Source organism: Diadema setosum, chromosome 1 (assembly GCF_964275005.1).
Source record: "Diadema setosum chromosome 1, eeDiaSeto1, whole genome shotgun sequence".
NCBI lineage: Eukaryota > Metazoa > Echinodermata > Echinoidea > Diadematoida > Diadematidae > Diadema > Diadema setosum.
Genome location: NC_092685.1, coordinates 220,792 through 235,822, shown reverse-complemented (window position 1 = coordinate 235,822; position 15,031 = coordinate 220,792). Strand labels below are relative to the sequence as shown.

The window sequence follows — 15,031 nt, the reverse complement described above, 5'->3', positions numbered from 1 at the left end:
ATGACTCAACAACATCCTAATAAAGTGGATGATCAGCTTTGTGTTCATGAATGAATTAGAAAATTCACAAACTAATGCAGCTATTAGATTCTATAGTACAAAAATTGTTGCATGTAAACCAGATCAGTGTACCTTCTTTATTGCTGAAGCTTTACATGTCTTCAGTGGTTGGGTGTTTATCACTCTTATTACTGTGAAATAAAATTCCACTAATGTCTACATCTATTCTCATCTCTCTTTCTTGTATTTCCCTCATACCATCCCTTTCTGAATCTGTATATAACACATTCCCTTCTGTCATGCTGTTTATCTTTTGTTACACTGCAAATCTCACACCATTGTATTTGTGAGGTAGTTTATGGCCCTGATTTCTAAACTGACAGTAGCGGAATGCTTTGAAGTCTTTGACAGCATTGTGTGAATTTTGGCTGGTGATAACTTGTCAATTTGACAGAGAGTGACCTGTTCCCAGCCACAATAGATGCTCTTTCATTTTCTGCTTATCTCTTGATCACCTTATTAACAGCCCCACCAATGACCATTCAACTCCCAAGAAAGAAAGAAAAAAAAAGGCTATTTGCTTGGAATTGGTAAATAATTTGATAAATGCACTTTAAAGCTGCAAAGTTTAACTGTCGAGGAACCAAGAGTTGATCAGTATTCTCTGACTGATTTTCGTAAGCTTTTGCCTTTTTAGATTACTCTGGAATGACTTTGATATCGCAAAGAATCATAGAGCATTCATAACAGACATCTGATCAAAGCTTTTAATCTATAAATTTATACCCTATTTTTTTTTATTACTCTGAAGTATTACTCTTGCAATTATAGCTATGTCGGCCATTGATATGTGACCTGCTACAACAAAAGGATCCAAAAGTCAAGCGAGGTCGATTTTCTGAAAATGACATTCAGACATTATACTCTTACTCTTTCGTTTTGATTTCATATTTAACACAACTCATAAAAGCACTCAGTTGCGGAGATATTGATGATTTTATTGGACTATGCCGAGTGGTCTATGAACTCAGCGATTCCAGAAAACCACCTTCAAAGTTTTCTTTCCGATGCAATCACGAGGTAAGACAATCTTCACCTCTTGACATCAGAAGGTCTGCTCATAGTAAATTCCGTGATGTTCATTCAAGCTCAGCGCCAGTGGTCTATGCATGACCAGTCAGTAATCAGGATGCCATGCACTGGCCAATGAGATCACTCCCTTGTTGCTAGGGGTGGAGTGTATCTGTAGCATTAAATCCAAATCTTCGGACACATCTTGGGATACGTTTCTGTTCTGTTAAAAGTTGAAAATCATGGCCCAGAGAAATGCTAATTTCTTGCACTTTCTTTGATCATTTAGCTTCGAAATTTCGGCAGATGATAGACAAACATTACACTACAGCATCATGCAAAAACAGAAATTTGATGGTTTTGACCGATTTTGATGTTCTGACTTCAAACTCAATTTTCTGGGCAGGTCACATTATATGAACCATTTGTGCAGTCATGCGAAGATTTCACAAAAGTTGAGCAGAAACTGTATCATTGAGGTCAAACCATCATTATCAATGCAATCATCTGAATAAAAATTCCTTTTATTCTCCCAAGAAACATAGATACTTTTATACTTTTTGGTTGTGATGCCATGATATCTTATTGTCTGACCGTGAGTGATGTAATCTTTTGATTAATTAAACTTTGTGATATCATTCACTATGTACCGCTCATTAAAGCATTTTCTAAGTTTGTCACACTATAAATACTGTACATACTGGAGTGAAACTGGAAAGACAGTGCCTTTGCCATGCCCAGAAAGTGACATTTTTGCTCATCTGTATAATGCTGCTGGTGCTAGTATGGAAATGGTAAGTTGATACTACATGTGTACATGTACACAGTAGCTCAATGGTAGTAGATGAAAGTGTCTATTCTTTAATGCAGAGTCTGGTGATGGCTCATATTAAAGTAATGATTTATCTTATATGACATCTGTAATGTCATGTCTTGTACATCATACAATGTACATGATTTTGCTGTACTGAGGTATAACTGCTGTTTAGTCTGTGCTGGCCATCTTTCATGGAATGACCTACCAGATAATATCAAATGTATACCATTAGTCTTTTGTCCTTTAAAAGGAAGTATTAAATAGTTTCTCCTGAATCAGTAACTTCGTTTGATGCACGCATGAATGAGTTAAAGATATTATTTTGCCTAGTCACTTGTTTATTGTTTTGTCATAAACTGTATTGTCCAGTGTCTTCTGTATGTTTTATTACATAATCCTTGTTAGTACTTGTTTCTTAATCTATCTAACAGGGATCAGCCTTTGAAAGGCATGTTGATTCTTCCGCTTTTAATATATTCATTGCATCTTGCATGATGCAAGTTGCAAATGCATGTACAGTCAAACTCGGATACCTCGACGTCGGATAAGCCGAATATCACTTACCTCGGGGGCAAAATGAAAGTCCCGATTGTTCCTATGGAGTTTCCGTGTATTAAAATTCGCGTAGCTCGAACAAAGATAACTCGAAGTTCGGTTACCTCGAAGGGAAATCTAATGTCCCGATCTTAATTAACTTATTGTTTTTCCCAGCATGTTGCTCGAATCGAAATTGCAAACATCACTCAGCATCTCCGATTAAGCGCGCGTGGACAGCGAAGACATGTCACAAATGTTTTCACACTCGATTGTAAATATTCTGAGACCCAGAACAATCGCGCGCCCAAGAAGAACCCGATACACGGCTGACAAGGAAAATCCCCAACACCTACCAACACACGTACATGGTATGCACATAGCACCCGTGCCAATGGAGTGCTTTACGATAGCACTACGCGCTGCCCCATCATTTGCTTTTCTTTAACCACTGTGTTTTGATTTTTGATCGAGACAGTCATACCGTGCGCGTAGATTTCTCAACCGTCGGGGCCAACCGTCGGGGCGCACCTGCTTACGTTGACAGTTATATCTTTGCCATTAATCACGCTCCACTGTCAAAACATCAATCTCCCTCGTAGTGCCTTTTTTTAAACTTTTTTTTTTTTTGGCCTTTCACGAAGTTTACTTCCCCGAGAACGCAAGCACTGAAACTTTTTTTTTTTCCCCAGCAATGCGATTATGAAAATCTGGAAGTATAGGCCGATCACAATGAAGAATAGAATACACAGGGTTCCGCACTTATAAGTTTTATCGGGCCACCAATATCTTTGATTTTTATTAAGTGGTCGAAAGTAAAATCTGGTAACAAAAAAAAAAAAAAATCAGGAAAAACATTACAAAAACTAAATCGGTCCTACTAAACAGAGACAAATTATTAATAAGCATTATTGAAGTGATACAGATGCCCATGTCTAAAACAAATGAATAGAAAATTCAATCATCTTACTCTGTGTTTAAAGATTTGACAAATAGGCGTAGAGATTATTTAAAAAGTTGCCCATTATATTGAGGAGGTCAAAACTTACGTTTGAAATGAGAAAATGGGAGCATTTGCTGACATTTGTTAGCATCCGACATTTGTTTTAGCATTGTAAAAAGCCGAAAGTTACCGTTATTCATTTTTAAATGTAAAAGCAAACAACCGACATTCATTTTAGAATCTTACGGAGCTGAATACTATCCTAATCCATTTCCAAACGTGAAAGCAAACATCCGCTATTTGTTTTAGCATCTAACTGAGCGGATTAATACCATTAATCATTTCCAAATGTTAAAGCAACAATCTGTTATTTATTCTTGCATCGTACGGAGCAGAATATTACCGTTATTCATTTCAAACATCCGACATATATTTCATTATCGAACGGAGCCGAATGTTACTGCTGTCCACTTCCGAAAGTGAAATGAATCATCTGACAATTATTTTATCATCGCACGGAGCCGAATGTTACTGTTTTTCATTTTTGAACGTCAAGGCAGACATCAGACATTTTGGACCATGAAACGTATAGCTGAATGTTACTGATATTTATTTCGAAATGTACCGTAGCAAATATCCAATATTTTTTTTTTACATCGTATGGGGCAGAATGTTACTGCTGTTCACTTCCAAACATGCCAAACGTAAAAGCAATCATTCGACATGATTATCATCTTCCGGAGCTGAATGCTATTGACATTTACTTTCGAACGTAAAAGCACACATCCGGCATTTATTTTATCAGCGTACGGAGTTGAATATTATTGTTATTCACTTCAGAACATCAAAGCAAACATTCGACATTTATTTTAGCATCTTCCGGAGCTAAATGTTATTGCAATTTACTTTCGAACGTAAAAGCAAACATCCAGCATTTATTTCATCATTGTCAGGAGTTGAATATTATTGTTACTCTTTTCCGAACGTCAAAGCAAACATCAAACATTAATTTTACCATTAAACGCAGCTGAATGTTACTGTTATTCATTTCGAAATTTAAAAGCAAACATCAGACAGTTATTTTAGCATCATATGGACATGATGGAGCAGAATATTACTGCTATTTTCTTCCGAACATAAAAACGATCATCTGACATCTATTTTAGCATCTTCCGGAGCCGAATGCTATTGCTATTTACTTTCGAAAGTATAAGGAAACATCCGACATTTATTTAACCATCGTACGGAGTTGAATGTTATTGTTTTTCATTTCCGAACGTCATAGCAAAAATTCGACATTTATTTCAGCGTCTTCCGGAGCCGAATGTTATCCTTATTCATTTCCGAACGCAAAATCAAATATCTAACATTAGTTTTTGCACCATACGGGGCTGAGTCTTATCGTTATTCATTTCCAAAAGTATGAGCAAACATCCGACATTTATTTTAGTATCATACCGAGTCGAATATTGCCGTCATTCATTTCCACAATTAAACGCAAACCCCTGACATTTATTTTAGCATCTTATGTAGCCGATTGTTACCGCTGTTCATTTTCAAAAGTAAAGGCAAACATCCGATTTTTTTTTTATTTTTTTTTTTTGGTGGCGCAATCGGGCCACCAAAATCTTTATTTCTGAAATTTTGATTTCATTTCCGATTTTCACTCAATTCATTCATATAAAAGTTGATTCAATCCAAATTGACAAGCATGCAAACAATCAGTAGGCACTATAACAGACACCATGTTGAACATCGATAAACGTCGAACATCGATAAACATCGGATAAGTCGAAGAAAATTCGACGTACGCGTACCTCGAAATTCGCGTACGTCGAACCATTTTCTTCAGTCCCGACGAATTCGAGGTATCCGAGTTTGACTGTATTGTAATGTGTAATTTTCTTTTAAGTTACTATGTGGAAATAAATGAATGGAATTGAAATAAATTAAACTACTGTCCACTATGTCTATACTGAAGGTCTGTTTGCTTGTCGGCATTTAGCATCTAAAATAAATCCTGTATGCCTTTAATTTTTACTGCAACTTGAACCTGATCAACATCTGTATTTAATGTACATTTGGAGACACCTCCCAAAAGGTGTTTAAAACTCTTACAGCTTATAAAACTTTGCTTCGATAGTAATCATTGTCATTTCAAGGCATAATGTACTTAACCTGATACTGATCATGTAGATAAGGGCACATGCTGTACAAGATTTGCCAATAAGCAAAACATTATATTTTTGGAATGTGTTCTAGATATAGTGTTCATGTGTATGTGTTAACATGTAGGTCTTCACCCATACCTGTACATTGGTCACAACTTAAGTCTTTGCATTGGTTTTCCTGTAGGTCTTAAAAACAAGTCCTGACATCTGGAGGTCTTTGTAGGATTCTCTACATGGTTCTCTTTTATGAAAATCACAATATATGATATATGAGGCCAGAAAGAGAGATACCATCTGAGGTCTATCCCACATACACTATGTATGATACACGTGTTTAGAAAATTAAGCCTTTGATATTGCCCTCACGTGCTGGCAGTGTCTTTGATAAAGCACAGTCTATAAGTGCCCCAAAAACTGTGGTTGGATTACCAAATCAAGTTTTCAGATATTCGCATCCTCACCATTATGTTAACAATGACAGAAATGTGTGGTACCAAAGGATGCGATGATGATTTCATATATGAGATCCTGCGTCTCAAAACCCACAAACATTTGCAATTTACTTACTTAGCTTCCTTAAAGGAGACCTTCGGATAATTTTCAGATTTTTACATTTGGACAACTTACTGAGGACAGAGTTTAAGAATTTATGATGATTGGGATGAAGAATAAGAATATTTTCAAAATGTAGAACAAATTGCAATGAACAAGGATGATGACATGGCAGAGTCACCATAGGGATGCATGAGTTGGGGCTCAAGGAAGCAGAACAAAAGAAGAAGACATGCATCGATTACACACAGGTGAACTCGCAAGCGAGCAGTATTGTAATGGAATTACACTGCTACATTTCTGAGATATGTGAACCTCCTATGTCATCGTCCTTGTCCAATTTAATTTGTTTAAGGTTTTTCAAAGTATTGTTTCTCTGCTCAAGAACCACAGTATAGTCCACAAATCTATACATGGAGTTGTTGATTTATGTACTACATGATGTGAAATTATGAAAATCGTCTGGAATGTCCCTTTAATCATTGATGGCACAAGAGTATAGTGCACATGGTGTAAAACTGATCATCTAAACAGTTCAGGATGTTTGAAAAAACAAATTGTAGATGTAAGTCCCTTATGTAATAATGAAGGAGTGGGATGCTTTGATACATGCAATTAGATTTTTTGTTTTTGTTTTTAAGCCTCCACCATGAAGTGCCGCTGGAGGCATTATGTTTTCAGGTTGTCCATCCTCAAGATCCTGTCCATCTGTCCTTCCGTCTGTCTGTAATAAATTCCGTGGACAGCGTAACTTAAGAATCATTTGAGGTACCCAAATGAAACTTGGTATGTGTGTGTATGAGTGGATGAAGTTGTGCCTATGAACTTCTGAAGGCACATGCTCAAGAGCAAAGGTCAAAAGGTCAAGGTCAAATACCCAAATATTCACTATTTCCCCCATATATATATATACAAATGTCTGAAGGTATTTTCTTTAAGCTTAGTGTATGTATTAGTTACCAAATGAAGATTCTCCAGAAAGAATTTTGAGTCATGAGATCAAAGGTCAAAGTTAAGGAGAAAATGTTAAAATTTCACTTTTTTTCTCTTGCAAATGGCTCAAGAGAGTTATACAAATGGCTCAGGGATCAGGACACTGTCTTTCTCCATTTTTGTTGAGCCCACCGGAGGTGTAGGGAGACTAAGGGATCGTCTGCGGTGTCTGTGTCCGTCCATCGTCTGTCCGTCTGTCGTCCATCCGTCCATATGTAACGCTACAAAAACTTGAATAACTCTCTACTGAGGACTTCAATTTCAATCAAACTTGGAGGAAAGAGTGGTTATACAGAGTTACACATTTTAGCAAACATGAAGGTCACCTCAAGGTTAAAGGTCACAGGCAGGGATCAATTAACTTTAACTTTTGATATATGCTCAGTATGTCCGTTTGTGACCAAACTTGGGTAGTAAATGTGCCTTGGGGAGTTGAAGGTCACCACAAGGTCAAGGGTCATAGGTGGGGTCAATGAACTTCCAGGAGTTAGAAAAACATTAATTTCTTCTACGCGAATGGGCGAGACACATTTTGGCACTTGCTTGTGTCTGGATATGACTTTAAATGAGGTATCTAGAAGCTAGTAATATGAAACTGATGAGTAACATGTACATTGCCATGCTGAAATGTAAGTAGTTTTCATGAATAAATGTAGGCCTTTTCATGTTTTGTGACAGCTTTTTTGAAAAGCATTCATTACTGAGTCGTGAATCTTACTATTTTTCTATACAACCTGATTTTTGAAGATTCCATTTTAGACTTCTGGTTGGTTTAAATGCCAATGTGCATGAACACTGATTAAAAGGCAATCTCAATTTGAACCCATGGGAAATGGCAGCTGAGGACATTTTACCTAAATTGTTTGGGTGTATTTGATTTTCTTTTCTTCAGGGAGCTGATCCAAACTGTGAAAATACTGATGGAATCCCAGCATTGACTCTAGCAGTTGTCAACAAACATTTCCAGTGTCTGCCTGCCCTCATCTCTAGTGGTGCAGACAGCCACAGAAAAGTTGGACAGTAAGTCATGTTTCCAACCTGATCAAACTAAGTCCACATTTTCTCTTTCTTGCGTTGATAGAAGATTTACCATTTATGTATAGACTATCGTAGCTTCGTAACGAATTGACTGTTTCATAATAATAAACATTGATGGATAGGTTTCTAAACCACTTTGAAAGAGGTGTAACAAGAGTCCATTGTCAGAATAATGAGTGATGGTTCAGGGCTTAAGTTTACTGTAAAGAAATCAAACTCATTTTCATGAGTAAGAGCATTCTCTGTAGTCTTGGTACAGATATTAATATGGCAAAGCATGGCCAGTCAAGAGAAAATACAAAATTGAAGGCCAAAATCACTGCAGTTAGTAGGATTTTTCTTTCATCTATAAATTTATTGTCACAAAAGTCCAATGTATCAGGCACAGGGTAGGTAAGGGACATTATCTTGGAGACTAAGTTAATGTATATTATATCAATGACATTATTATTTCTTATTTGATCTCATTGACAGGAAGGGAAACACAGCTCTACATGAAGCTGTACAACTTGGCTACGATGGGAAGAGAGGAGTTGAGATCCTTCTCAGTAATGGTGCCAATCCAAAAGTAAAAAATAACAGAGATGAGACACCTGTAGCCATGGCAACTCGGCTGGGCAATGAGGGTATCATCAATGTGTTTGCTTCTACAGCTGGTCAAGGAATGCTGGAAAAAATCAAGAAACAGTCATTAGCACGTACAAAACCTATTGGTGAAGATGACTTCTAGGCTGCTTTAAAAGGGCAAGTCCAAGATATCGCGCACCTTACGTATGGGACATTCAGAGATTTCAAACTTCTGAAAAGTAATGAAGAAGCACTTGGATTTTACTGTTTATCACCACGAGGACTGGTAGCCCTGAGAAGAATATTGTGTTTAAGTTTGATATCATTTGACCTTGGGTTAATTATTTTATTAAGAAAAATATGACAACTTACGTATGGGACCAGAGAAAAACTGGATTTTTCAAAATAAAGTTTGAATTGAAAATTCTCTGAAAGTACCTTACTGATCAAGTTCTGTTTAGAAGTGAAGAAAGGTACAAAACTGAAGTATCTTTCAGCAAAGTTTCACTGCAAAAGAATAAAGCATATTTTCATGAAGTTGGTTTAATTAACGAAAGTACACCTTATGTATGGGACATGCCTCAACTTACGTATGGGACATTTGTCTTTATAGTGCACAAGTGTATTCATGGGAATGACTTTAAATTTCCCCATAGTGTCATATTCAGTTCCACAAATCATAATACAACATGGAACAAACGAAATAGACTTCTATGTAGGTAATTTCCTGGTTCAGATACCTAACAAAAGCTAAAACAACACAAATAAAAGTAATTACCAATTTACAATTAAATGTCTTAGTTTGGATTCCGTCATGCATTAACACTGTCCTCATGATGTCTACACACGGTGTATACAGATACAGTATATACTGACACTCTATTTCTAGCCCATTTGTAATACTCTGGTCAATGTTTTTTATCAAATGAAAAAGAAAAAAAAAATGTGCGAATTCTAGCTTGCGACCTTGATGTAGCATACATGCAAATGTACCATGACTAATTTGTAGTCTTGATAATTTCAACTGTAAAATCAAATGTCATGTACAATGTAATTTGTAAATACAGTTTAAAGTGGGTACTTTCAGTAGTTCCAGGCTTACCTTGCAAGTTGTCTAAGTTTTTATAGAGCTCTATAATTGTTTGAAATGCAGCACAAAACACAACAACATCAAAAGTACAGCTGTAATTCATTTTGCTCTGTAATCATCATGTTTTGCCATGTGAATTTTAGCTTGAACTGCAAAATCAATCAAATTTGAATGAAACCTTTAGATTTTAAAAGCCGTGGTAGAACAAAGAGATAGAAGAATGTATGTACCAATGCTGGCTTCTTTTTTTTTTTTTCAAATTGCTTGGCTTCAGGTCTATGAAACCAAAGACGACAAAATTTGTGTTTATACTTTGTATATACATACATGCTTGTGTAGTGATACAGGAAAGATTATCATTTGTACATTCAAATCTTAGGAGAAAATGTAATTCTAGATTTGAAACACTGAAGTAACTCACTGATCTAAAACTTACAATTTTGATAAGTTCTAATAACCTCATTTGATCATACACTACCAGATTGCAATGCATGTTGATAATTGTGTAGATGTGGGGTACAAAGTAAGTATGAGTTGATGATGGTGTCTCAGAGCACATCTACCTCTTCAAACACAAAATAGAAAAGAAAATTTAATTCCCTATTTAATTGTGTAATTTGTGTTTTAGCACTCCAACCACAGAACCAGTATTGATATTGTGGTTCATGGCAAATATAAACTATAGTCTTCATTTTACAGGATTTTCAGAAATCATGTTCATGACCTTGATAAGTCATGACATATTCTTAGGGTGTGCAGTTGAAATATTAAACATCGATATCAAAATAAAAAGTATTCTCGTAGGGTTTTTCCTTCACTCTCAACTCTGGTAATGACAAAGTTACCTGCTGTCACCTCAAGTGATTTTTCTTTTCGGTAAGACCTGTAATGTTGTCATTGATGAGCGCAACAAGCACAATTGTTTTGATTTCCCTTTTGAGGCTGTACAGCCTGTAGTACATGCTGAACTGCACCTAAAATGACACTCAGAGAATCCCATTCTCTTGGACAAAGTCATTTAGTAGAGAGGTAAAGTTGAAAATGATAACTGAATTAAGAAAATGTCCAAAATAATGTTAAAAGGAAGAATGTTAATTGAAGACAAGCTACACAGCCTGTAATGAAAATAAGAAAATACAAGTAGAAATAAATATTCTTTATTTTCCTTTGTTACTCAGAGAATGACTCAATAATGCTGTTCTTACACTCTCCCTGAGGTCAACTGAGTAGGAGAGGCAGATATATAGACATGTCCTTCAGAGTTGGTGCAAAGATAACCATTGACCAAACAAATGTAAGGACATATAGCATCCATGTCAAAAGGCGGTTTTCCAATTCACTTTGCATGTAATGTCCCATACGTAAGGCATTTATCCCATACATAAACAAAATTTAATTAGTTATAAGATGAAGGACTAATTAAATTTCAACTTTTAGTTTTGCTAATCTGGAGGTAAAATGAATAAATGGTCAATGTTAGAAATCTTCAGAAAAAACTTAAAAAAACATACTCAAATCCTTATGTATGGGACATTTCACTCTGGGAAAATGCATAATTTGCTTGATTGATCTGCTGACCTTGTCTTAACAATTGGAAATTATACCAGCTCATACAGGGGTCATGTCCATAAAGGAACTAGGTAAAGAACATATTCAGCTTTTTTTTAGATGAATATTTTTCATTTGTCCCATACGTAAGGTTTGTTTTTAATTTATGCAAATTAAGGCCATATTTCTTGCATAAATTTGCATAATTCAATATTTTCTTTGCTGGAAATATATAGTTTAACTTTTTGGCTACAACATGATATTAATAACTTTTTGATTAAATCAAAATGAATTTTGAGCATCTGAGGGGACATTATCTTGGACTTGCCTTAAAATAAACAAGCTTATGGACAAATTTCAATCTTGGCTATCACATTAGCATTTGCATTGATTGTTAATTCAGGGTTAAAAAGTTGTACAGGTGCTATATCTGGAATGCCTAATGCTAGGAACATGAAAAGAATATTTTTCCGTGATTTTGTTGTATTTTTTTTTTTTTTTTTTTTGGGGGGGGGGGTGGAGTGTTTAAAAATGAGAGTGCAAAACATTTTTTTTTTAAACGACGGTTTCCCTTTGGAAAGTGTCTTAGTACGTTTCTGTGAAGTGCATTGACTTGGAGTATGTGAAGATCGTCTTTAAAATACCAAGAATTGCCTAATCAATGTTGACATATCTTTTGCTTAGGGAAGATAAACCCCAAGAGCAATGTGGATTGAGTGAAAGCAGCAACATTAGTAGAACACATCAGTGAAAGTTTGAGGAAAATCGGACAATCGATGCAAAAGTTATGAATCTTTAAAGGGAAAGTAAACCCAAAGAGCAATGTGGATTGAGTGAAAGCAGTAATATTAGTAGAACACATCAGTGAAAGTTTGAGGAAAATCGGGCAATCGATGCAAAAGTTATGAATTTTTAAAATTTTGGTGTTGCAACTGCTGGGTAAGGAGACTACTAGAGGTTATGACGTATGAGTGGACTACAATATAAAGAAAATAAAAAGGGAATTCAATAAAGATTCATTTTTCATGAAAATTACACATTCCATCAGCTTGATACTGACATATGTTAGGGGTAGCACTTATTCCCCCTGCTTTCTGAAAGCGGTTAGTCAAGAACTCTTTCATTTTGCTATAAAAGTGAATTTTTGTGGAATTCCTTTTATATTTTCTTTATATTGTGGTCCTCTCATACGTCATAACCTCTAGTAGTCTCCTCATCCAGCGGTTCGAACACCAAATCTTTAAAAATTCATAACTTTTGCATCGATTGTCCGATTTTCCTCAAACTTGCACTGACGTGTTCTACTAATGTTACTGCTTTTACTCAATCCACATTGCTCTTTGGGTTTGTGTTCCCTTTAAAGTTTTGGTGTTGGAACCGCTGGATGAGGAGACTACTAGAGGATGTGACGTATGAGTGGACAACAATACAAAGAAAATATAAAGAAAATTCAACAAAAATTCACTTTTCTAGAATCATGAAAGAGCAATGGACCAAACTCTTTCAGAAAGCAGGGGGAATAATTGCTACCCTTAACATATGTCAATATCAAGTTGATGGAATTTGTAATTTTCATGAAAAATGGATTTTTGTAGAATTTTCTTTATATTTTCTTGGTATTGTTGTCCACTCATACGTCATAACCTCTAGTAGTCTCCTCATCCAGCGGTTCCAACACCAAAACTTTAAAAATTCATAACTTTTGCATCGATTGTCCGATTTTCTTCAAACTTTCACTGATGTGTTCTACTAATGTTGCTGCTTTCACTCAATCCACATTGCTCTTGGGGTTTATCTTCCCTTTAATGAAAAGCATGCCCTCAAATTTGATATTAGGAGGCCCTCTGCAATGATGCCAGTCATTAGACTATGCTAGGGTCTATGATATAAGCAGAAATTTTGATGTGAGAAGATGTGTAGAGACATGTCCATTCTTTTTTAGGTTTTACTATCTGATGTTCAACTGAAGAATTGCTACAGCATGTAAAGTCCATTAGCATCCACCCAAAAGGGGGGGGGGGGGGCAGAGGTATTGTTATTTCTAATTTCTTCTGAATATTTCAGCAATTGATTAGTTTTAAAAGTGTTCATGTACAATTCAACATGTCCTAAAAAAGGACATCCAACCAAAAATGAAGCAAATAGAAAAACTGGAAGTGGATGTGTAAGTGGGTAAAGGTTAAAGCCTATTGTGACTACTCATGATCACTGTAAAATCTATTGACAATACAATTGTCATAGAATATTTATTGATTGTGGTCATCATGAAGTACACATCAAAAAATTTATTTATGAACTTGCATGGTTGATTAAATTCTTTGCCATAAATTGGTTAAAAAGAGGGCAATTGAAGTGTTCGAAACATCTTCTAGTTTGGTAAGTTTTTGAATTATGATTGACTTTATTAGATTTTGGAACAAGTTTTATAAGAAGTGACTAGTTCACTTTAAATTTGCCAGGATAAATGCTCTCAAGTTTATTTTCATGTTCCTCATTTATTTCATTGTTGCCTATTGTATCCTATATTTACGCTTTGCAGAATTTTAGCATTATCCCCCTGAGTTTTCCCCTCGAGAATTTCTGTGAAATGATATGTTGTCATGAATAATACTAGTAAAGTGAATAAAATAGTCAAGTGAAAGTGTGTGTAGATACAAAGACAAAGTATTGGCTGCAGTGGCATTGGATTACACTGTACCAGGAAAAACACAAGCAAAGAATTGTACAAACAAAGTCATGGTTGAAATGAAATCATACCTCCACACCAGGCTTTGTTTAAGATTCAGGCATGGTATCCTGCCTTTATTACTTTGTTTGTTTTTCAGATGATGACTGACTCAGTGACATTTATTTGTTTTCCCCCGACGAACTCAAGGATATTCTCTTCTTGTTGAATATAGCATCCAAAGTTAATTTGTTCATCTGAAGTAAAGTAGCAGTGAGTGGTATTTCCATACATACATGGAGTAAGCTCTGATAAAGTAGCATCTATGTGACATTATAAGATGAGAATTATCTTAATTAGCTAAATTGCTGTCAATCAAAGAGTAATACATTGTTTCTCTTCCTCTAATATCAGGAGTGAATCAAAATCAAAGTTTACTGCCGTTGGTCGCAACTTGTCAAGTATGAAGCTTTGAGGAGATATTCTCTTTTTGCCTTTATTTATTTATTTATTTATTTATTTATTTATTCATCCATTCATTTCTTTTTCTTGTTGCTAGTCTGCTTCCGTCCTCTTTGAAAATTCTTGCAAAACTTTAACTTTTTTTTTTTTTTGTACCTTGAATTGCTCACAAAGTTGATTTTTCTTGTATATATTCAAATCATGAACATGCAGGTCCTAATTAAAGATAAAAGAAGAAAGGTAGTTCAAACCAACTGACAGGTTGTAACCCAAGATAGCATAGCTTGCCTCCATGCACATTCCTCAGGAGTACTCTGTTATGTCAGAGACTAACATTTCATTATACAAGTAATGAATGTTTATGAGTGCAGTGGACAGAATATTTCATGAGTTGAAAGATGAAATGATTGATCAATAATTTTATCTTTCACTTCATGAAATATTCTTTCCATTGCACGAATAACCCCCCCCCCCATTAATTTATATAACACCTAAAAATAGATCCTTGTCATTTGATGTTTTATGAATTCAGAAACAGGATAGAATGTGCAAGATCTGAGATCTAAGAAATATTTACGTG

General features: G+C 35.4%; 1 protein-coding gene across 1 annotated transcript in view; it reads left to right on the top strand.

Moving 5' to 3' along the window:
• LOC140232969 (double zinc ribbon and ankyrin repeat-containing protein 1-like) overlaps positions 1-9,984 on the top strand; it is a 91,695-nt gene extending 81,711 nt beyond the window's left edge. Inside the window, exons 17-18 of the mRNA XM_072313078.1 lie at positions 7,974-8,101; positions 8,594-9,984. Of these exons, the coding sequence (XP_072169179.1) occupies positions 7,974-8,101; positions 8,594-8,849 (384 nt within the window). The 3' untranslated portion in view covers positions 8,850-9,984. The remainder of the gene's footprint in view (positions 1-7,973; positions 8,102-8,593) is intronic.
• Positions 9,985-15,031: the final 5,047 nt, after the last annotated feature.